General features: G+C 46.4%; 1 protein-coding gene across 1 annotated transcript; it reads right to left on the reverse strand.

The window, feature by feature from the left end:
* On the reverse strand, positions 1-22,671 carry MAB21L3 (mab-21 like 3). The gene is made up of 7 exons (XM_030869145.2): positions 22,561-22,671; positions 21,065-21,311; positions 12,529-12,669; positions 9,435-9,726; positions 5,409-5,587; positions 4,746-4,940; positions 1-377 (listed from the first exon to the last, which is right to left on the reverse strand). The coding sequence occupies exons 2-7, from the start codon at positions 21,110-21,112 to the stop codon at positions 144-146; spliced, it is 1,089 nt and encodes a 362-aa protein (XP_030725005.1). The 5' UTR covers positions 21,113-21,311; positions 22,561-22,671; the 3' UTR covers positions 1-143.
* Between the last annotated feature and the right edge of the window lie 2,370 nt (positions 22,672-25,041).

A 25,041-nucleotide genomic window follows, 5' to 3' on the forward strand; every position in this document is an offset into this window, starting at 1 on the left:
GTGCTGCTGGGTGGATGGAATTTTCCTCTGCCGTCCGTTGCTTCTCTCCTGGGCAGGATCCTGGCCTCTGACTGAGGAACAATCCACAGAGAGTGAGGTCAAGCTTGAATGAAATGTCCAAGAGCGTCCCACGCAGGGCAGCATCAGGGCAGGCTGATCTGGGGGTTCTGCAGGAAGAAGGCCAGCTTCTGGGCCAGGGCCCCCAGCTCGCCTGAATTGGCGTACCGCAGGAGGTTGCTCTTCCGCACGAAGTAGTGTTTCAGAAAGTGCTGGCTCACGCACTTGTGCAGCTTCCTTACCAGGCGCAGGAACGCTCTGCTGAAGACCCGCCAGTCCTTTGGGTGGGGATACTTCTCACAAGTCCAGAAGAGCACTGTCTGTGGAAGGAAGAGGCGGTGTCAGACATCGGCCCGGTCTATTGAGGAGAGTGTCTTCAGGAACGTTCCTGAGCCCACGTGGCCTTGGAAGGAGGAGACGGGAGCCCCAGGGGCAGGCTGGGTCTGCCGTGGATTTATGGTCCCCAGCCTTGGACGGGCTCTCAGCCTCCTCCTGCTGGTCTCCTATGCCTCTTTGGTAATTTATTCTCTCTCCACTGGCATTTCCAACGATCCCCACTCTCCTAAAATTCACGATTCCCCACACCTGGCAGATGACTTTGCCTCCTTTACAGGGAAAATGCCTCGTGCGTGCAAACCAGCCATCATTCCTTCATTTGGTATCTTCTTCTCTGCATCCCCCTAGCCTGGGAAAATCCCTCTGCAGGGCTAGGATCTCCCCTTCCAGCAACTGTAAATGATTGAGTTTCTTCTTCCTCATTGGCTTTTTATATCTATCAGAGCTCTCCTGCTCCCCAGGTGCCACATCTCCCTCCTGCCCTAACTCTCACCTCTCTGCAAATCCAGGTTTCTGCAGAGAATCATCTTAATAATTTGTCATTTCCTCTCCTCTGATGTCCTGCCTTAACCCACTCCAATATGGATTCTTCTGCCATCAGTCCTCAAAGGCTGCTCTCCTTAAGGTCCAGTGATCCCCATGTTTGCTAAACCCAGCAGGCTCTTTCCAGCTCTCACCCTACCTGACCTTTCAGTGGAATCTGGTTCTCTCATGCATACCCTCACTCCCGAGCCATTCTTCACTTGGCTTCCAAGTGGGTTTCTCTGAGCAGTGCAGCTACGCCTTGGAGTGCTCACCCTCCACCTGCCCTAATGCTGGAGTTTTGGGGGCTCCCACTAAGTATAGATAACTTGCTATTTCTTTTCTCCAGTTCACACTTCTCCTCTGACCTCCTTACCTGGTATCTCTTGGCCATCTGAAAGTTATCTCAGTCCATATGTCCAAACTGAACTCCTGGCCCTCCCCCACATACCTCGTGTGCTCCCAGGGTTGTTTATCCAGCCTGTTACGCAAGACGCAAACCTAGGAGTCATTCCCCTCCCTCACCACCTCCAATCAAGTCCTGCCAATCCTGCTGCCTGCGTGTTTTTCAATCCACCCGATACGATCACCCTCTCCTACCGTGTCTCGCCCGGACCTCTGCCACAGCCTGCACCTCTTCTTGTCACCATCCTATCTGTCGTCATCCACACTGCAGCCAACGTGATCTCTTTGAAATATAAATCGGTCTGTTTCTTCTTGTCTAAAATACTTCAAAGTCTTCCCATTGTTTGGTAATTAAAAAATACCATCCTTAGCATGGTTTAGTTGACAAGGTTTGGTCCCTCCCTTCCTTTCCAGGCTCATCTCGCCCTGTGTTCTCCCTCCCTCTTTCCTTCTGGCCACACTGGCCTCGTTTCATGCTCTTTTCTATCACAGGGCCTTTCACAACCCACTTCTTCCGCATGGAGCGTACTTCCTTCCCCAGCTTGTCCAGGAAACTCATCCATCAGATCAAACTTCCCTATGACACCCATTAAGCACTCTCTTCATCCCATACTTCTCATGTGCAGCAATGATGACAGTGGTGGTCGTTTTCCTATGTGTTTAGGTGATTCCCTACTAGATGGCAAACTCTCTGTGAGCAGAGGACTAGACCTATTTGTATTCACGCTGATGTTACTACATTCAGCAGAGGGACTGGCCCACGGGAGGCAGTCAATTGACATTTATTGACTGAGTGAAATAATTAACGTTTGGGTGTAGACGTTGAGTATTTTGAAAATATAGACTTTCCTAAAAAGTAGAAGAGCAGTTTTAGGTTCACAGCAAGACACTGAATGTGTTTTGATTTGGAGTACATTGTTTTGAGTAAATGAGTTGGAGATAATTTCATGCTAGTCAAGATAACCTAATAAAAAACATGTTTTAATTCCTCTTGTAGTTAAGCTTTTATCTCCCTAAGCAAACAGAAGCAGTTAAGCCTATTATAAGCAAGCCTCTGTGCCTTTGAGCAGGTTTAGGAATAAATAAGCCAATGAAAGATAAGCTCTTTCTTCACATGAAATTGCTATGGGGGAGAAGCCTCTTTGGGGAGGAGGTAAAGACCTTCTAGGAGGTGCCCATGATTGGCACATCCTTCCTGATGCTGTTTTGCAGCCCAGTGTCTTCCACTTTCCCCAGACTAAAGTCTTGGCAGGGATCCTGCACACTCAAGCCATCATCCAGGATGGTATCTCACACCCACACCAGCAGCCACATGCATCCCGACGCCTCCACGTGAGAGAATTCTACCCTTGGACAAGGGTGGAAGACGAGGGGAAAAGGCAGTCCGTACTGTTTCGGTTTCTCAACAAATAACCCCCTTTTAACTGCTCGTTCTTGAGAATGCACAATTTTATTATGCCGTGTAGGTGGGTTAGGGAAGACTAAAACAGGGGGCCTTTAAGGAGTTGCCCTGAAATCCTCTAGGTGACTTAGAAGCCACTGGAATACAAGTAAATCCTGGATGGAATGCAGTTTTGAGAGCAGTCAAGGGCTGGGAGGCCTGTGGTGGCCCTATTCAATCTTTCTAAAATACTCGCGGTACTTAAAGTGTTTTCATCCATCCTAATTGCGGAGCAGTGAAGTCAGTGGTTAGTTAAGAGTATGAGATTTGATATGAGACTGCCTGGAGTTTCCTTCTCAGCTCTGACTTTTCCTAGTGTGGCCAGTGGTAAGGCAAGTAAGAAAGAAGCTAAATCCCCGAAATGAATTAGACTAGCTTCAGAAAGTACGTGTCCTCGATCCAGGAGAACAGGTGTGTGTTTTTAGGGGGACAGGTTTGAGGACACTTTAAGAATGTTGAAACTGGAGAGAAAGGCCCCAGTATGTGCAAATGAGATGTTAACAGATTCTTGGGCGGGTCAGGGAGAACAGGTTATCAGAAAAGATAAGAAAGCAAAACAAAGATGAACAATTTTGCTGGGGGGGAAAAGTGGAGTAAAATGTGAAGTCATTCATTCAGATGATCAGCAAATATTTACTGAGCAACTACTACATACAAAGCATTGGGAGAGATACCAAGGGATCGCTATGAGTTGCCCTTAAATAGCTTGTGTTAGGCCTGAAAGAGTAACACAGGGCTGGGAAATGGTTGTCTACTGGACGAGACGAGGCCCAGGTAGGAGCATGCAAGGAAGGCACCGCACACCCCAGGGACATGTGCTCACCTGTGTAGAAGGTTGGGGAGAAGGGCTGAAGCTCCAGGATGGATACTAGCTGGGCTGGGGCTACTAAGAGTCTGATACCTCCCCCCACCACAGTGTGCTGCACGCAGTATTACCCGAGCATCCAGTTCACCATGGGTGGTCAGAAATTTGAGAAAGGAGCTGAGAGTGTGATCAAAGGCCATCTCCCCAGGGGGGACCCCCTGACGCCCTGGTCCAGGTCAGGTTCTGCTACCCTGAGCCTTCCTAGAGCAATGCTCCTCTCCACCCCAGCATTCCCACACGTGGCTCGATTCCACGCGGCTCGATTCCACGCACACCTGCAGACTGATTGACCAACGTCTGTCTCCCCTGCTGGACCACAAGCTCCATGAGAGCAGGAACCACATCTGCGTTTATTCACCTTGTACCTCCAGGTGTAGAGCACACAGCAGGTGTGGGGGCAAGGGACTGGCCCACAGGGATCTCAATAAACATTTGCTGAGTGAGTGAGTGAATGCATTTATGGCTGTCTAATGGTAAGTCCTTGCCTGGTGATTTGCAACCCAGAAGTTCAGGTTTGCTGCCAGGTTTGTCAGGTACCACAACAGTTCCTGGTTTTCTCCTCTGCACAGAGTGCGTGTGTGAGTGTGTATGTGTGTGCGCATGAATGGCTGCACTTGGGCTAGAATGGGGACTGAATGAGTCATAACGTGAGGGGAAATGTGAATCCATCTCAGGTTTGAGGAACTCCCAAGATTTCACCAGACTAGATTTCTCAGGGGCAGAGACTGCATGCTGTCATTCATTTCTGAACCTCAGCCGGGTTTCTGGCACATAGTGGGCGCTCGTGTTGGTTTGTTGAGTGAAATAAAAGGAGGGGAGAGGGAAAGGGAGAGAAGGCAAGGCAGAAAGGAAGAAAGGGAAGAGGGAAACTGGGAGAGGGAAGAAAGGAGGTGGAGGACAGGGACCCTGGGCAGGGATGCTGTGGACATGCACGCGGCTGGGGCTGTATATCTCCATAAGGAGTACGAATTTGTGAGACGGCAAAGATGGACACTAGGCCCCCTCCTACTCATCACACACACCCCCGTTGTGAGTGGCTCTGGTGACCCTGCAGAGGCCGCAGAGGGACCTACCCAGCCCCAGCCGCCCTGGCCCTCTAGGCCGGGGCGGCACACTCACCTGAAGGTGGTAGGATGTGATCACAGGTCTTTTCCCTGGACACCAGACGTCCTCCTTCATCTGCCTCATGGCCTGAAGACACTTCCTGCGGCAGCCCCCGTCCTCATCCAGCTGCTCCAGCAGCACCCGTTCAGCCCGCAAGAAGCTCAGCTGCCAGTGATAGTTCGAACAGGCCAACAAGCTAAACCCAAATGACTGCGGGAAGAGAAAAACAGAGGGAAACCAGAAGGATGATGCTGGTGGAGGAGAAAGCCATCTCCGAAGCAGTCCACTAGGAGGGGGGACCTGCCACTGGGCGAGCAGCACATCCCACGTGGGGACACGGAGGGAGCCTCAGGGGAGCCCCTTGCACGCAGGCAATTAACTGGGGAGGCTGCGTCCACTTTCTCCTGGGCAGTGGTTCTCCAACTTGAGCCTGCCCCAGAATCACCTGGAGGGCCTGTGAGAACACAGATTGCTGGGTCCTGCCCACCGAGTCTCATTCCCTAGGGCCAGAGCAGGGCCCGGGAATCTGCATTTACCACAGATTCCCAGGTGCCGCTGCAGGTTCTGGGGACCTAGTGAAATTTCAATTTTCCTTCCGAAGCTGGTTGGTGGTTAGTGATGCTGTGGTTGGTTAAGGTGAGAGCATCTCTGGTGAGCCGGGACCCTGCAGGCTAATACCTTGATGCACTGCACTCTCTCTGCAGAAGGCCAGCGCTTCAGACACGAAGGCCACCGGGCTTTCTTGGACCAGGCGGTGGGGATCTCCACTGAGGGGGTCAGCTCTAGTTCCACCCGACCTGTGGAGGTTTCCACGGCAACTCGAACTGCAGGGCGGTCCATTAGCATGCTGACCTTACCTGGTGGTAAATGACAGACAATGGGAAGACAAAGCTTGGCTCAATACTAGGGTTCAAAGAAGGAATTTGTGAGCTGTGGCTCCTACCAGCTCCTTGTAACTGGTGGGGCAACTTTCAGAGTTTCAGTAGCACACCAGGGCAGCGTGTTTATGTCAACACTAGACAATTAGCTAAGTAAATATTGATAGAAACATTGCTAGAAAAATCTCATTGTTGGTGGGGTTTACTTTTTTCTTTCATCCTCCTCCCCTATCTTTTCTAAAAAATTAATAGACTCTTTCCAGAAAGCTCAACTGAAAGAGACAGAGAATACAAGGAAAAGGTGTAGCTTTTGCTACTGTAAGATGAAATCCAAGCATTTTTCTATAACCCCCCCATTCCACCCAGATGTTGACCCCATTTAGGACAGCCTCAGACCCTTTACTTACTCATTTGCCTTTGGTGGGGTTCAGCTTAACCTGTCTCTTAACTAAGTCACAGTCTCAGAGACGGTATTTGTTCCCACCACCCATTGACCAGCCTAGCCTCAGATGGATTTATCATCATAAGCCTTGAAATCATAAAATACTTCAAAGTGTTGCATAGCCGCTGGCTTGAATAGTCAAGTAAGCAGAAAGAAGCCCTCCCTGTCTTTTCCAACCAGGCAAAGAGAGGGAGAGAAAAGGAATGGATCAGGGAAGGTTTTCCAGCTCATACATTAGAATTCATTTCCAGTTTGTTCCCCTTTCTTTCAACAGATACACAGTAATGTTTTGTTTGTTGGCTTGCCTTCGTCGTACATAGGGATGAGCCGTCTTGAATCGGGATCTGTTATTTTGCTTTTTCTTGCTCAGAGAAGGAAACAGAAACTCATTTATTAATTGTGTTAGGCTGTTCAAAAGGAAAACACTCCTCTCCTTGGCTGGGGTGTGATAAAGAGCTTATTGTCTGCATCTCATCAGAGCTGCGCAGACAGGAACATGACAACGTCTGGCACCGCAGCATTATTTACTGAAAGTACCTCATCAACCTGGCCCAGTTTGAAACTCTTATATGCACTTTCACCATTAACAGTGTCGCAGAGTGAGGAGGTGAGCACATGTTGGCCCCAGCCTGCCTGGCCCACACCCTGCTTCGCCTACTCTGCCAACTCGGTGTGTGACCTTTGGCCTGTTACTTAATCTCTCTAAATCTCAGTTTTCTTGTCTGTACAACAGTTAGAAAAATGATCCTCACTCTAACAGGGTTGCTATGAGTATTAAATGAAATAATCCATGAACGCACCCTCTACATGGTAACAATCCATTCAACGCGAGCTATTTCCATTACAGAATCTTTCAGAACTATTCTGTCTAGACAAGCAAAAGGACATGAAAATCCTCTTCTTTCTTTACAAGTGGAGTTGCATATTATTCAGCAATTTGGTTTTTCACTTAATTATGTTGCACGGGCATTTTTCATAACTCTGTGTGTGCATCTATACACCACACACACCCCATTCTTTTTTTAATTCTAATTTATCTTTTACTTCAATTTACTCCACCAATGAGAAATATATGCAAATGCAAAAGTCAACAAAGTATTTTAAAAGGGAAATGAAAAGGAGGGATTTCTGTTAAAGTCACATGTTGGATTGGAGATCCCCAAACCCACTGCCAATAAGACATATAAAAGTTTAAAAACATTATTTGTATGTAATGAGACTGCCAGAAAGTAGGAGAATCATTTGAAACTAGCAATGAAGCAAGAACACCTACCCAGGAAAGTACTAAGTGGGAGAATTGCCAAAATACCCTCATGGCGTTAAGCCTCGGTACTTACAGCTTCTGTGTATAGAAACTGCACAGAGAGGAGGAGAGGAGGTCTAACGGGCTGAGGCTGGGGCTTATGCTAGGTGGTAAGCCTCACAAGCCTGGAATCAGGAAAAGCTGTACCTTGAGGGAAATTATGAACTAAGAGAAATAGACAGATTTTCTCGTGGGCTCTGGATAGTTGATTTAATACAAACAACAACAAAAACCAAGCGCTTCCCTCCTCCCTAGAATTTCAAAGGCGTTAGTCACCATCCTGTGTTTAGGGCCTGGATGTTTACGTTCCCAAATCATCTAGGTAAGATGGTACTTCTGAGAGTACCAGGAAAAATCAAATACAAGTCTTCTCGGAGAAACACACCCCGATATGCACCTGGAGTGTGAATGGTGTTGCACAGACAGGGGGTGTGGGGCTCCAATCCATTATCGACACACCTTGTGCTTTTTAAAGGCCGCGTAATAGTCCACTAGGCAGAGGGAGCATAATCGATGAAGTCAGTTTTCCTTTGTTAGCCATCAGATGATTTCTAATGACTTACTATTACAAAGCCAGTTCAGTAGATATCCTCATGCATATTTCTTTGTGTATCTGCAGGAATGTATCTTTAGAACTGGAATTGTTGAATTGCCAAGTAAGCACGTAACAAAAATAAAAATGGACTAGCTGCCCTTTGAAAAAGGAGGTACCAATTGACACTTCCAAGAACAATGCATGAAAATGCCTATTTAACCATACTCACTCCTGCACTGAGCATGATTAGATGTCAGCCTACTAGGTGTTTTAATGTATATTTCTTGAAATGTATGTTAGATGGAGCATTTTCTATGTTTACTAGCCATTTACATTCTTTTTCTGTGAGCCGTGCTTTTCGGTCAGTATTTCTATTGGTCTGCTCATAGCTTTTCTTATTGGTTTATAAATACTCTTTTATAATTAAGGAAATTAGCCATTTTCCCAGTTTGAAATTCACCTTTTTACTCTGTGTGAACAGAAACACGTATGTGGGCAGGTGTGCACATATGCTACACTGTACAGTAGCTTAGGATTTTGGGGTTGTGAGAAAATTATAATTCGAAAAGATTCATGCACCCCAATGTTCATTGCAGCACTATTTACAAGAGCCAAGGCATGGAGGCAACCTAAATGTCCATCAACAGATGAATAGATAAAGAAGATGTGGTGTGTGTGTATATATATATAATGAAATATTGCTCAGCCATAAAACAGAATGAATAATTTGCAGCAACATGGACGGACCTAGAGATTATCATACTAAGTGAAGTAAGCCAAAGACATATATCACTTATATGTGGAATCTAAAAAAAAAAAAAAAAAAAGATATAAATGAACTTATTTACAAAACAGAAATAGACCCATAGACATAGAAAACAAACTTATGGTTACCAAGGGTGAAAGGGGTGTGGGGAGGGATAGATTAGGAGTTTGGGATTAACATATATACACTACTTACAAAATAGATAACCAACAAGGACCTACTGTATAGCACAGGGAACTATACTCAATACACTGGAAACTAACGCAACATTGTAAATCAACTATACTTCAATAAAAAAGAAAAGAAAAAAAAAGATTTTGGGGTTGTCAAACATAATCAGTTCCTTATGGCTTCTGGCTTTTTGTATTTTGGTATGTCGGTGGTTCCCAGATGTGCTGTCCCAGCACACTGGAATACTGCAGTCAGTTGGAGGCTGTTGTAGTGGAAATGTGCTAATAACAAAGATCTGAGGTTGATGAGTAATTTGCGAAAGTACCCAGGTTTTGAAGCTAACATCTTGGAAACGGTGCGTAACCCAAAGACTGTCTTATCTACGCCAGGGCAGTAATCTATTGAGGCCACGGAAGTGTGTTGTATTCTGTGTGTCACAGCATAAAAAAGAGCTAATTCATATTATGGGGATTAGACAGATGTAAAAAGCACATGATTGTATCCTCAATCTAGGGGCGTGAGCTTCAGGAAACACCCAAGCAGAGGGGTTTTTTTAGAGCAAAATGGAAATGCCAGACATTTTCCTTGTACATTTCCTGATCGGCTCACCTGACAGGTGACAGGTTTCAATTGCGTTTTCGACCAGTTTCCGGAACACCTGGAGGACCTTGGCGGGCACAATGTCTCCGTCAATGTTCACATCTGCCTCGTGCCACTGCCACAGGCTCTTCAGAAACTGCTCCACCTCCAGCCACTGCTGCAGGCCCTCTGGGTCCCGCAGGGGGCAGGGCAGCCGGGCGCCCTGCAGGGTGTAGTAGCGCCAGCGCTGCTGCCGGGCCTCCCTGTACCCGGCCAGGCCTCTCATGGGGACTGTGATGAGGAGCTGGGTGGGGGCCAAAACCTGGGGTTAGGAAAGGAGGGAGAAGGAGTGTGAGTTCATAGACTCGGGAGGCGACAAGCCCTCAGGGAGCCGCCCTGCTGACCCAGGCCGCTCAGTTAACCACTCAACCCTTAGCAATGTGACAAGGAGGACAGAACTGCGCCCACCTGCCCGCCTGCTGGCAGAGGATTCCGTCTCTGTTGTGCCACTAGCCCATTGTAACGCTTCGGGCAAAGAAATTAACTCAGTGAGGCCTGGGTTTCATGGATCTGCAAGGAAAAAGAGTGAAGTGGACCCGGAACTCTAGAGGCACCTAAAGCTTGAGGGGAGGGGGACAAAAAGCAGGGAGGGGAACTAGTAGTCACTGCTTTCTGCACCCACCAAGCACTGCGATTCTTGTGCATTAGCCTATCTCATGTTCACAGCTACACATGAGGTAGGCTTTGCTAACATTTCCCAGATGAGGAATCTGAGGCTCAGAGGGGCTCCAAGTCTCCCCAGGGACACACAGCCAGTCAGTGGTAGAGCCAGAACTTGACTTTAGGTCTTCCGATTGCTTGTTCAACGGTTAATTGTCTCTCCTGAGCTGGTTCTTAGTCAAGAATCAATGACCCGGCCCGGGATGGGTGAAAGATCCGGTATGAATTAAGGGTGGGAAGAGATGGGAGAGGACGTGAAAGAATTCCGCAAAATGCCTCCCTTTCTTTTTGCTTGTACTGGTGACCCACAGACAGTGTTAATGACTAATCCTTACAGAATCACAGGTGACATGAAATCCTGTTTGTTGAGACAAGGTGAGCTATTGAGATGATTCTAAGTTTAATGGGAAGAAGTAAACACTAAGAATCTACTTACTCTGTTTCTACAGGAACCGGGAAAGCAGTGGTCAGGCCAATAGTCCAAGAGATAGAACAAATTAGTCCACAGTGCAGTACCACCAAAGGGAAATGACCTTTAATCACATCACACAGCAGCCCACTCCACCCTGCACGTTGCCCCATCACTCAGCTATACACTGGAAGAGCCACCTCCTTTCCACGGAAAGTTCTGACAGTGGAATTTCAATAACCTTTGCCCAGGGACCAGTCAGTGGCGAATTCAGGGGTGAACACCGAAATCAGCAATAACTCATTCTGCCTCATTTTCATGGAACAGTAGTATGGATGTTTAGTTGATGGGTGCACGTGACTTCTGGTGTCCATTGAAATGTGGTGGGATTAAAACAAGGGAGGGGGGATCTAAACTATGACCTTTAAAATCTATATAGTTTGGGGGACTTCCCTGGCGGTCCAGTGGTTAAGACTCTGCGCTTCCACTGCAGGGGGCACGGGTTCCATCCTTGTTCGGGGAACTAAGATCCTGCATGCTGTGTGGCGTGGCCAAAACAAACAAAAACAAACAAAAACCCCCAAATCTATACATTTTTTGAACCCACTTTCATATGAATCCAAGAACACAACTATCATGTTATTAGTCACAAAAATGGTGGTTAATAAATGCTTATTGAATTTGGGCCAAGATAAAATAAAAGCATTTTTATATGCCCCACTGTAACTATTTTCAAAACTTATATAATATGCAGGATACAGTGTATATAAATGCAAGATATACTTTAAGCTATGAATTCTAAGTGCGACCACAGAAGGAAATTTCTCCAGATATAGTTCTAGGAAAAGTGGTGTTATGTTTCTATTCCTAGTCACTTGCCTATATTTGTCCTGTTTAGGTTGGCAAGGTAGTAGAGGTGGGCAGATGATGTTCTGACATTCCAGGATCCGATCTAATTTTATAATTTTCATCCTGGAGTAAATTTCTTGAAGTCTGATTCTGTCCCCAAATCCACAAGTCCCAGCATCTTGTGGGTGGTCCTTGTACCCACCAAACTTGAAATGTACTGGACTAGCAATGGTCTTTCGTTCAGGTACCAATTCTTTTGATTCCTCATTCATTCAACAGAAGTTGAGTGTCTATCATGGGCCACACACTATGCTGGGTGCTAGGAAGGGAGCAATCAAGAAACATCATCCTTATGAGCAAGGAACTTACGGTCTTGTGTGAGAGCTGGGGCATGCGTACACGTAAGTTTAATACTTCTATGAAAGAGGTTCTTGTGTGTCACAAGAAAAATCAAGATAAAGGAACACAGAGATTCAGAATGATTCAGAGCCTCATTTCTCTCATCTCTAAAAGGGAGCAAACCATAATGTCTGTTCCACTAGGCTGTGTGCAGGTTTGGGTGAGATCATTTCTGTGAGACTGGCTTTGCCCACACTACAATGTTGCATGAATGCTGGTTGTCACACACGGGCCCTGGGTGTTTAGAGCTCTGTGGGATTCCTCAGCAGGGACAGAGTTGCCAGGCTGCTCCTGCAGTTCCTAAGGGCCACCTCTTCCAGTTTCTTCCTTCTCCCACCTATAGCCCATCCACTATTACTTTCAACTCTTTTCTCACCAATGCCTTGAGTTCCCTGTACCCAGTCCCCAATCTATTAAATGGGTGCTTAATAAATGAATGTGTGCTTAACTGAACTTTAATTGGTACAGTGGAACATGCTTTGGAATCAGAAGCACAGGTGGAGTTCTGGTTTTAGTGCCTAATATGACTTGATCAAGTCATTTGACTTTTTTAAGCCTCCATTTTTATCATCTGTAAAGTAGGAATGTGGGGCTTCAACTGCAGTAACATCTATGCAATGAGTGTAAGTGGTAAATACTAAGAGATCTTGTTAGTAATCTTAGTGGTGCGAGTGCCTGACACATGCTGAGACCACCCCCGTTTCCTGGCTCGCTGGGTGGGCACTTAGAGCCAAGTGACCCACGTACCTTAATGTTCTCATTGTACGTGTCAGAGTAAAGGACGGCTTGAAATCGAATGTCCTGGTAGCTGATCTCTGTGGTCAGATGATGGACAATTTTCTGCACCTCTTCCACCGTCTGGGAAATCCACTGGCGCCTCAAGTCCACCTGGGTGTGAAAGGATCAGCAAAGGCCGTTATTCCCGGATCAAGCCCCAAGGAAGTGACGAGACAGGGCACAGCTCAGAAAATCCTGCCCTTCCAAGAGCTCCGGGAGAGATGAACTTAGGTCTGATGACACTCGTTGGTGCCTCAGTGTTCTCTTCTGAAATAGAAGCGTTGCTCAATATTTATGTAGTACCTGCCTTGCGGTAGGTGCTTTCTAGGTCCTCGCATGACCGTGAGCAGGACAGCAGCGAACAAGATAGAGATACTTGCTTTCTAGTTGAAAATACAGGACACATGCGTATGTGTGTGTGTATACATACATACATACACACAAACACATATACATATGTGTACACACATATGTATAATGTAAGATCAGGTATAAGTCCCAAGAAGAACAATACAATAGGATAAGGGACTAGAGAATAAAGGGGCTGCTATTTTAGACTGGTGGCCAGGGAAGGCCTCTCGAAGGAGGTGAGATTTGAGCGAGCCCTGATGACAGCTTGGGAAAGCAAATTCCAAGGCCCCTAAAGCAGGAGCAAGCTTGGCAAGGCTCAAGGGCCAGCAAGGAGGCCTTTGCTGTGGTTATAGGAAAAGAAGAAGGAGGGTGATAGGAGATGAACTTGGAAAGGATGGTGGGGGCCAGGCCATCCCACAGGGTTTTGTGAACCATGGTGAGAGTCTAACATGGGATAAGAATGCCTGCCGTCCGGGTTGGTGAATATAAAATAGTCTAAGGCACGTGAACATGCGGCGGATCGTCTTCTGTATGGCATCAATACATGATGGTTCCCTTCTCCCCTGCGCTCACCCCGTCCTTTGGCTCCTAGACCCTTAAGAAAAGGCGTGCCCTGATGTCTCTTCTGACTCTGCACGGCAAGTCTCCAAGAACTGCAACGGGCTCTTTGTTACGTTGCTCCGGAGGCACCTGCAGGCTGGTGTTTGATAAGGGTCTCCCTCAGAGATGCTGCAGAGCGTGTGTCTTATATGACCTTAAGTACGATGATCAGGTCTATACTAGCTTTTAATATCATCTTCTTGCCACCAGCAGCCAGCCACCCCTCTCCGTGTGTTCATCTCAGAGCATTCATCATGGGAGAAGGGACAAAGGGTAGCTTTTTTGAGCATCTATAAACTATCAAGATTCTGCATCTTTTGGAGTATGTAAGTGGAAGAGAGAAGGTAGCCACAGAGAGGGGCAGGTCATTTGCCATGCCCAAAATAAAGGCAAGTGCTTGTAGAAGCATAATTAAGGGTCTCTCCAGTGTAGGACTTCTCTGATGTGCTGGGATTCAATTCCATTTGACCAATTTTTGTTGAACATCCACTTCATGCCAGGTTCTGTGCCTACAGTGTTGTCAAGAGGTTAACAGATAAGATGACAAAGCAAGACCAATAAACTGGAAATTAAAATTACAGCCATTAGTGCTAAGTATAGGTTTGCAAAGGATGCTAAGGGTACACAAAAAAGGGAAACTGCATCTAGCCTGGAGGCCTTCCTGAAGGCATGGTATATCAGAGTTGTATCTTGAAAGGTTAGCAGGAGTTAGCTAGAAAGAGAAGGTTGTTCTAGAAAGAGAAAATGGTAGATACTTAACACAAGGAGCACAAGGGGAGAACTGCAATTGTTTCTACTTTGTTGGAGCAGACGTTGCCTTGGAGGAGAATGGTGAGGTGGGAGAACAAACGGTGAGAGGTCTTGAAAATAAAGGAAGAAGAATTTCAAGAACAAAGTCAACAGTAACTGGCTGAGTGAGATAAGGCCCCCCAAATGCCCGTAGAGTTTGGTAACTAAAACAGGACTGATGTGTTTGGGGAAACCGTGGGCGTCAAGCCAGACGGCAGTGGGTTTAGAGAGAATGGGAAACCAGCAAGTGAAGTCAGAGGTAAGCGACTCCTCCCACAAGCCTGGCTGGGGGAAGGAAAAAACAAAAACAAGGACAGCAATGGGTTTTTTCAAAAGGACACACAGGTTCGAACATGTTTAGATGCTGAGAGAAAAGAGCCAGTGAAGAAGGAAGAAGGCAGAGAGCAAAACCCCTGAGCAAGGGTTTCCCAGCCAGGAAGCATTGTGGAAGTCCAGAAACCTGGTGAGGAGCTCGTCTCCGTGCGTCAGAAGGAAAAGAAGATGGGTGCAAATGCAGGTAAAAGCATAGAGATTTCCTGCCTGACGTCAGCAGGAGACAAGGCAGTGCGTTGAGAGTGAGGTGAGAAGAGGGAGGCAGGGGGCTTCAGGGTGACAGACATTGGCAATAGCTTCTCTAAGGGATGAGGGGCCATTTGGGCACATGGGTAAAGGTTGCCAGGCAGAACCAAGACTCAGCTCTGGGTGCATGAAGCTGTGGGATACCAGTGGGCTCATTTATAAGAGGTTGTCCAGTACCTCCCGGCCCTCCAGGGGTAACAGTGGAAGTGCTGAGACTAGAGTTTGCTGGCAAGATCTGGAGGAGAGCAAGGGAAGAGATCAGTGGAGGGCCATGTTTTCGAGCCTGGGCCGAGAATGGATGAAGCCAGTTTGGTAGATTAGGGGACATTGGACAAGTTCAGGGGCCAGACATCTGATCAGGAATAGTGGGAAAAAGTAAGACAAGGGCTAACTAGATAGAACGCTGCAGTCAGAATGGTTGGGAAATAGTAATCTTGAATAGTGAAGTTCTCAGAATGTGTTGAGGACTAAGGCTAACTTCCAAGTCCACTGATGTGAGTCCACAGAACTTGACTGTTAGTAACACAGTGGTGACTCTATATATGCAGATACATTGTTTCCTATGTTAATAAACGAATGAAAGATTCATTACCGTATTGATACTATCAAATAATTTTTAACTGATAAAAGCTTGAAAGTGTGTGTGTGTGTGTGTGTGTGTGTGTGTGTGCGCGCACGCACGCACCTAGTGGGAAGAGTTCTCCATTGTGAACCTCATCTACAAATTATGCTGCCATTTGATGGTAGAATTTTCTTACCGGCAGGACAAGTTCAGACACCCCTTAGAAGACACCTATAATTTCTCATTCATTATTCCTCTTTATAACCTGTTCTGACGTGTGAAGATAAAAGTCAGAATAAGGAAATACTTTTCTGGGCCTAGAGCCACAAATTCTGGTTTTAATTTTCTTTGTCTGTCACCTTGGCTGCAATTTAAACCCAGGATCTTAGAATTGGAAGAGTCTCAGAAATCATCTTGTCTGGTATCCTTTTACAGAAGGCCAGAGTGACACAGTGGCCCTCCTAATATCACACTGGTACTTAGCAGTATGACTAGACCTAAGGCCCAGGTTCCCCAACTCTTCTTTCTGTCACACTGTGCTACACCCTCAATTAGGAGTTCCAGAAATAATACCTACCTTTATCCTCTTTCTGAACCTGACCATGCCCTCAGTTTGGAGTTCATGAAATAACAAGTCCAAAGTTGTTCTGACATGCCGCAATACTGACTGCTCTGGCATGCCGCAGACACGTAAGGGCGACACAGCAGGGGTCGGACAGTGATGCAGGGCTTAACCAGAGCTGCGGAGGGAGAGCCCTGCCTTGGACAGGCCTGCCCCAGGACCCAAGCCACTGGAGTCAAGGGGGAGCCGCTTTCCTGTTAGGTGATGGGCAGCCCCTTCCTGCCTATGTCTCTGGATACACTTCCTGCCATTGGTTCTTAGCAAACAGGATCACAGAGCTATTCACCTGCCCCCAAAGGGGTTTGGGCTGGGGGTTTCCCAGGCTCAGTCCCACGTACCTCTTGTCACTCCCACGGTCTAAACCACAACCCAGAAGCCCCAGGCTGTTTCCCTCCACTTGTCCTGACCATGCCTATGGGTAAGAAGATTCCATTTCACTGTGTGGGAAAGCAGGAAATGGGGCCTGAGGCAGCTTTACAGGGAGTGGCCCTGGTGAAAGAAGGAGGCTCTACCGGTCGCCAGCCCAATGTCAGAATCCCTTTGTTGCCTCTCAAACTTCAGGAAGCAAGCTAAGATACCCGTGGTAACCTTGAAGCAGCCTTGTCACTAAATTTATTTCACAGCAAAGCTTTGAAACAAACTTAAGGAGGAAATATGATAATTTAAGAAGATGGATCAAAGCCCATTTGGTCCAAATTTTTTTTTTTTGGCCACTCCCTGCGGCTTGTGGCATCTTATTTCCCTGACCAGAGATCGAACCTGGGCCCTAAGAGTGAAAGCGCCAAGTCCTAACCACTGGACCACCAGGGAATTCCCTCATGCAGTCCAAACTTGACCTTGAGTGCCTGTTTAAGTTTCATTCACGTCCTCTGCTGATGAGGTCAATGCACAAAGGTTGGTACTTCCCTGGTGGTCCAATGGTAAAGAATCTGCCTTCCAATGCAGGGGATGCATGTTCGATCCCTGGTCAGGGAACTAAGATCCCACATGCCAAGGGGCAACTAAGCCCACGCGTGGCAACAACTGTGCCCGTGCGCCTCAACTAGAGAGACTGCGTGCCGCAAACTGCAGAGCCCATGTGCTCTGGAGCCTGCGCACCACAACTAGAGAGAAGCCCGAGTGCCACAACGAAAGAACCTGTGAGCTGCAATGAAGATCTCGTGTGCTGCAACTAGGGTCCGACGTAGCCCAAATAAATAAATAAATAAATAAGTAAAAGAGACTTTGTCTTAAAAAATAAATAAATAAAGAGAAACACTTTGTTTCTAAAGGGAAGCATTTGTGGGTGTGGCAGAGCAAAAGCAGAAATGAATTGTGGTAAATTAACCAGGCCCATGATGTTAGATGTGGTTAGATCATCTAATCCAACCCCTGCATTGCACTGACCCTGCAAAAGTTATACCACACTCCTTAGCGTACAGATTTAGTCACTCTAACTAAGCAGAGTTTACGCAGAAACAGTCATTAGAGACTGCTGGCACCTTTAAGGTTGCCATCCATTTTTTGTGGGCCTCCCTCCAGGGCTTGTCTGTGTGCCCACACGCATGTCCACCTCCCCGGGCACAGCGTCAGGCCCATTGTTGTCCCACATCATTTGCTGCTATTAATAGCTCAAGTTTGTGAACAATTTCCTGTTTCAAATAAAAATTATTGAGAATTCAAGGTTATTCCTTATAATTACATCAGTCTGACTCACTTGTATTCCCACATGCTTTCCTGAGAGGGAGGTAGGGGGTATGCTAAATAGTGCACCAGGAATGCCACACAGGCCTGGCCACACCCAGGAGCATGTGGCCAATGCGAATGTCATCCATAGTGAGTGCCACTGGGGAAAAAGGCTGAGAACTTCCTTCTGGACAACAGGAAGTCAGACTTTTAATTCTGGAATTGCGTTAACTCCAATAATCAGTTTAAAAAAGTGGTGGGGTGGGGGGCGCAGACACTGACTGTCTCTGTCTTCCAGGGGTTAATAATTTAAAGGCACGGAGACTTAAATTCAGTGATCCATACAGATAAGACATCACACCCTCCATCTTTTTAGACTAATTCTTCCATGAACCAAATGCTTGGGCCCCACAGGATATTTGCAGCTCCCAACAGCAGAAGCCATAGCAACAGCAGCACCGTGGAGCTAAGACTGGTGAGGCGCTGCTGTGCGCAGGACACTTTATAAGGGTTCGCTCCTTTGAGACTCCCGATAAGCCTTTAAGGTGGATGCTGTGATAATCCCCATTTTACAGAGGACGACACTGGAGTTCAGAAAGTGTAATAACTTACCCAGGGTCCCGGAGTCAATAAGTCACAGAACAGGAATCCACACCCAGGCGGTGCCCTTGTTCATAATCACTGCACCGCTCTGCCTCCCCAAGGACAAGGAGACTGGGAATGAAAACCGCTAACTGCTTGAATGGGGTTCCAGTAGCTGGAAGGCCTCTCCTCCACTCGTTAAAACCCTATGCATTACGCATGCGCTAAGGCTTTGTCATCACTCTTTCTGTGAAACGTCTCTCCCATCAGAGGTCACACTGCTCTCTTCCCCTCCAGCACCTTGTTTAAATCTCTATGTAGTGGGCTTCCCTGGTGGCACAGTGGTTAAGAATCCGCCCGCCAATGCAGGGGACACGGGTTCAAGCCCTGGTCCGGAAAGATCCCACATGCCGTGGAGCAACTAAGCCCGTGCACCACAACCACTGAGCCTATGCTCTAGAGCCTGCGAGCCACAACTACTGAGCCTGTGTGCTGCAACTACTGAAGCCTGTGCGCCTAGAGCGCGTGCTCCACAATAAGAGAAGCCACTGCAATGAGAAGCCTGCGCACCGCAATGAAGAGTAGCCCCCGCTCACTGCAACTAGAGAAAGCCCGCGTGCAGCAATGAAGATCCAATGCAGCTGAAAATAAAATTAAATAAATAAGTAAATCTCTATGTAGCGCTTGTGATGTTAAGCATTTGCTGTCTGCATGGGGAACTTCCTCCTTTTACCTTTGGGGTTATGTGCAAAATCTGCAGGTGAGATAGGGTCACCCTTCAAGATACCCAAACACAAAATTTCTCTCTCACTAAGCAGGTCACATCCGGACCTGTGTTTTGGGCACTGTGTTTTGCACTGTGTGTGTTTATGGTGATATAGAGGGTTTAGCAGATGAAATGTGGTTTGGTGTAAAAAAAGAATAGGCTGAAACCACAGCATCTTCACTAACTGTGTGACTTTGGACACGCTGTTTAATCAGCATGAGCCCTGCTTCCCCCTCTGTTAAAATGGAGGCAATATGCATGTGTCACATGATTGTTGATTAAATAAGACACTGTAGGGCCTCAACCCGCTAGCACCTTTAACACTCGTCTTGCATTACCTTCAATGAGCCCTGAAGATAGTTCTGACCACATACGTGCAATGATACTATGTGAATTCAAAGGGAATAAAGATATCCAAGACACTGTTCTTCCCTCTGGAAACTTATAAAGAATAAAATGATACACTATTTAAGTTGCCACCAAGATAACAACAGGAAAGGCACCAGGAGTCAAGATACAATTGATCGCCAAATAAATATGATCAGTAATCATTATGATGGGAGTTCACAGGAAGACACAAACGTTTTGTGTTGGGGTGTCAGATTAATCTTTCATGAGCAAGTGGACTCTGAGCTGAGTTTGAAGGATGAGGATGAGCCAGAAAAATGAAGAAGAGACAGGATATCTCCCCAGGTGGGGGGAGGGATGCTCTGGGCTGAGACCTTCTCAGGGCACAGTTCTTGTGGGACAGGGCTGTCAGACTCAACCACCTACGGGGCGGAGTAGGGGACACACATGGGGCGGGGCGGGGAGGCGGATGTCAGACTCCAGCAGTGCCGTAGCCTCCAGTGGGACAGACACTCAGCTCCATCCCATGGCTGCCAGGTAAGAAACTGGGACCTGTGGTTGCCAGATAACCTGATTTTTTTTCCAGAGAAGATGGAAAGCTGGATTTCTATGCAAAATCTCACTATTTTGAAATGTTTGTAACAAATTTGACAAAATTTAAAAATTCTCTGCGGGCCAAAGAAAACACATGCTCAGGCTGGATTCCACATAGAGAGCTTTTGTTTAGAATTTCTGTGACTGAAGATGCAGGGAAGCAGAGAGTAGAAAGATAAAGTATTATTTGAATGCCAGGCTAAAATATTTGGATTTTTTTCTTTCAGAAAACACAGGACAATGGGGAAATGCCAGCTAACGCCCCTTCCACTTATAGCCCCCAAAAGGAGAAATCATTTTGTTTGCTATAATTTTTATTATGATAAGTTTTCCCTATTTACCCTCTTAATGGTTTTGCCTAAGAAATCAACTTGACTTATCATTATAATAATGATCTGCTTTGTTTACTCGTAAAGGCATGAAAACCCTAGACTAGGGCCTAACTCTTTGTTTAAATGTTTTAGTTTTAAGGGTGGCTCTGTGTCTTAATCGCTTTGGCTGTAAATGGAAAGGCTTAAACTAGATAATATTTAATGTCCCTTCAAGTTCTAACATCCAAAGAGCCTATGGCTCTATAGAGAAGAAATTAAATTAGTTCTTAATTGATGCACTCTAAAAATATAGTGGTAATACATACATATTTTAATCTAGCAGTATTATAGTTTTCAAAGAGCTTTCTTATTTACTCTTTTTCAAAGACCCCACTAAGATCCTATTATCACTCCCATTTTACAGAGAAGAAAACTGAGGCTCAGACAGGTTAAGTGTCTTGCTCATGACCACCCAGGCATCAGTGGCAGAGCTAGAGTTCCAGCCCAAGTTCTAACTCTTCCTTCCACATTCTATTTCCAATGTACCTCTTGCACTAGAACCTCAAAGAGAGGACTGAAATATGGTAAGTCCCTGAACACTCTTATGGGTGATGGTCTTGAGTTCCTGAGGAGCATTTTCTGTATCTTTGGAAACAAGCTGAAATTCTTTCTGCATCAAGGTTGGTGGGGCGGGAGGGTGGGAGGGGCGCATGGGAGAGACCCGTATCTGTTCTTACCTTATTCAGCAGGCAATCTTCTAAGTTTCCTTCCATCAGGGATTTCATGTCTTCTTGGTCTATGCGGAGCAGAACAGCAGAGTCTTGGTTTGTCTCTCAGCAGAGAGAGCACTTGTGCATAGATTTCTCAGTGATATTAGTCTCTGGGTGCTGAATTTCTCTGGGACTGTGTATGTGGACCACAGACTTGCCTTCTCAATTCTTCATTCAAGCTTTCATTTCCAAATTGTGAGCATTCATCTTTCATCTTTTGGGAAATTAAAAAAAAAAAAAAAGAATTGAAGGAGAGTTGATGAAACTGCATTTGAGTCCAGCCAAATTTTACTCTATTTAGCTCTGTTGACTGGGGTGTTGACCGAAGGGCAATTTTCCAAGTTGTATTTCCCACTCAAATACTCAAAAGTTCCATTCAAGACGGAAACTCCCTGTAGTTGGCTTCTTCCGAGCTATTTATGCTCTTATCCTGACACTAGATGCACCTGTGAGCTCAGTATCTTATATCTCCTTGTTCTAACCCTGTTGACAGTAAATATCCCTTGCCCTCCAATCCAGAAAACCCCACAGATGGATTTACCTTCTTTACAATAAACAAAACTGCCAAACAACCAGCCTGGCACCCATGATTATGCCTACAAACAAGCAATCAGGACACAACAATTCGCATGTGGAAACACACACACACACACACACAGGCATGGACACACACAGGCGCACACACACACACACACACAGGCATGGACACACACAGGCGCACACACACACACAGGTATGGACACACACAGGCACACACACACACAGGTATGGACACACGCAGGCACACACACACACACACACAGGTATGGACACACACAGGCACACACACACAGGTATGGACACACGCAGGCACACACACACACACACAGGTATGGACAGGCACACACACACACAGGTATGGACACACACAGGCACACACACACACACAGGTATGGACACACACAGGCACATACACACACAGGCATGGACACACACAAGCACATACACACACACACACACAGGTATGGACACACACAGGCACACACACACAGGCATGGACACACACAGGCACATACACACACACACACACGTATGGACACACACAGGCACACAGAAGCACACCCAGGAATGGCAGGACAGGATCCTTCCACTCACCTGCTGACCTTTAAATCTCCCTCTTCCCACCTGAAAGCTAGCAGTAAAAATAAAGTCAGTGTAAACAGGCTCCTCAAGAGCCGAGGAAACACTCACATCTGGTTTTGCCAGCAAAACTATGCTGGAAAACAGCTCAGGCAGCAAATTCCCAGTCTGGCTGGCTGGGGCTAGTTTTATTACAGAAAAAAAATTTCACAATGGCTTGATCTCCCTGAAACTGGTAAACATCAGAGTCTGCTATCAGATGATCTAAAGGTATTAGAGCACTTCTGGGAGCCCAGCTCAATTCGGAGCAATGTTGCAAAGGCAAGTGTTTTTCCCAAACCCACCTCTGAGTGCATCCTCTGGGCGCTCAGCAACCACGTTGGGCGCCCGGGCTGCTCTGTGTTCTGTAACCACAGCATTCGCATATCTCCCCGAACTTGGCACCATCTGAAAGCCACATCCACATCAGAGCTCCGGCTGCTCCGTGCTCCACCCACCTCACTAATAATCCCGGTGTTCCGTCCAGCTTCTGCAGCTCCCCTCTGGGAACCTGCAGTCTGATCTGAATATGGTAAAGCCGCCCCTCCTCAATACCGCCTCGCCTTTTCATTTTCTTCCATTTGTAATTTTAAACCTCCTTCTTTTGATAGCAAGTGTTCCCGAATATTTTAGAATTTTCTTTTGCCTTCTCTTACCGCTGGTCAGTCGTTCCAAACTACCAGTTTTTCACAGACCAAGAGTCTCTTTCCTCTGTGCTTCTTGCAATTCAGAGTTCTCTTTCCACCTCATTTTCAACTTCACCAAAGTCCTCCTGTTTTTCCCAGGTGTTCTTGCTGTTGTCCTTACTTCTGCTTCACTGTAATCATTAACGCAGGAGTCCCTCTCCTCTGGTGGGACCTTTCCTACTATTCTAAGTTTACCCCAGTCGCCCGTCATCATATGCACAAACTTTCATCCTTTTGTGCCTGTGGTGGCCTTACCTCGATTGCTCCAGTACCGCAGCTGATCAAAATGCTGAAAGTGGCATTCTTCTCTTGTGCTAGGGTCCGGTGACACTTGCCAGTTGTGAGCGGGGAAAGCAATGAACAGGGACAACTGAGGAGCCTGGGAGAAGAAGAAGGAGCACGCGCTCAGGGTGGCTTACTAGAGTCTAATTTTACCTGGATGCTGTACCCAGGAAATGGGGTGTTGTATAGACACGACCAGTTCCCTGCTCCAGGATGTTCCTTATGGGCAAAGGTTCTGATATACAGGGCAGTCCCACAAACACAGGTACTCTGACAGATTGGCAAAGACAAAATTTCTTTGTAGATAGAGATCTCTGGCTAATTGGATATTGGATCAGCAAATATTTATTGAGCAACAGATTGCCCAAGGCACTCTGCTGTGTCACTGGGAGGGATTAAAAATGGACTCAGATTTCCCTCTTTCCTCGGGAAATAAATATCCTTGTTTCTCATGACTCACACCAAATGCAAGTATGAACATGTAAACCAACTTTAGCTCAACTTCTGTTGTGAGGACCAAGATGTTATTCTTTAAAGTCAGTTGAACAAAGGCATTCAAACCCTAAACCATCAATATAAGAAGCCCTGGGAAGATCATGTCACCTGGTTCACCAGCAAAGGTGTTTGTTACTGATTTACCTTAGTGGCCAGGATTTTCATACCAAAAAGGGGAAGGGTTGGCTTGATTCAGATCAATCTTAAATATACAAATTTATTAAACTTCACCAAGATTACAAATTCTGACTTATTCTTTCAAAGATTTCTTTTAATCCCAGGGTGACTCAAATCTGACAGTTCAGAGGACCAAATAGAGATAATTGTTTAAGCTGTGAGGAAGCCCCCAACAATGAACAGACCCTGTCTGTTCTGTGTCACCTGTGTAGCCCGGTACCTAACACAGGGGTCCCCAACCCCCGGGCCGTGGACCGATACTGGTCTGCGGCCTGTTAGGAACCGGGTCACATGGCAGGAGGTGGGCGGCAGGCGAGCGAGCGAAGCTTCATCTGCTGCTCCCCAAAGCTCTCATTACCACCTGAACCATCACCCTCCCACACCCAGCCCCCAACCCTGTCCGTGGAAAAACTGTCTTCCACGAAACCAGTCCCTGGTGCCAAAAATGTTGGGAAGCACTAACCAAACACATAACTGACCCTCAATGAACAGTGAATATTTCTTTGCCTTAAACATTAAAGCGACCATTCTAATAAATAAAATACTTTGAGATGCATAAAACAGCAAAGATGACCTGTTACAACATAGTATATACTCAGTGATCCCAGATTGGGCTAGAGGAAAGGAAAGGAAAATATCTAGATCTGTGTCCATCTGGCTGTGTGTCCATCCATTTATATTTCTGTGCACTGGAATGTCATTCTGGATCTTCCTCACTCAAATGGCCCAATGCTGAAAGGCAACCCAGAAACTTATTTTTAACAGAGACCAGTTGTCAAAACTCCTGCTATGGCTTGGATGACACTTTATTTTCAAATTAAATAGTAAGGTATTTCCATGTTCATATCTCTCTACCTGGTAAACAGAGTTGTATTTTCATCTGAAACTTTTCCTTAAGTCAGGGTGCAACTCCCTTCCCTCTGTTCAGAGTCAAGTGAGGCTGGCATATTTTTCAGTTGACACCACCAGGAAAACACTGGGTGTGAAGAAAGCCTTTAAAGAAGAAGACATTTGGTTTTATTAATTTGTTATACCATGAAACTAACTGGTTCACCTAAGTTTCTGTGATACCTGAGTTAGGAAGTGGCAGGAAATAGGTGATGGGAGGAATTAATTGTTCCTAGTTCTTGGGAACACAGGGGGCTG

Source organism: Globicephala melas, chromosome 1 (genome assembly GCF_963455315.2).
Source record: "Globicephala melas chromosome 1, mGloMel1.2, whole genome shotgun sequence".
In the NCBI taxonomy this organism is placed as follows: domain Eukaryota; kingdom Metazoa; phylum Chordata; class Mammalia; order Artiodactyla; family Delphinidae; genus Globicephala; species Globicephala melas.

Bases quoted from the DNA above. Each gene is read 5' to 3' on its own strand.
- MAB21L3 (XM_030869145.2), bottom strand. From the start codon at position 21,112: ATGAAATCCCTGATGGAAGGAAACTTAGAAGATTGCCTGCTGAATAAG. The intron at 12,670-21,064 runs GTAAGAACAGAT...TTTCACACCCAG, and splicing joins AAGATTGCCTGCTGAATAAG to GTGGACTTGAGGCGCCAGTG. The intron at 4,941-5,408 runs GTATTAGCCTGC...CTCTTCCCGCAG, and splicing joins AGAGAGTGCAGTGCATCAAG to TCATTTGGGTTTAGCTTGTT.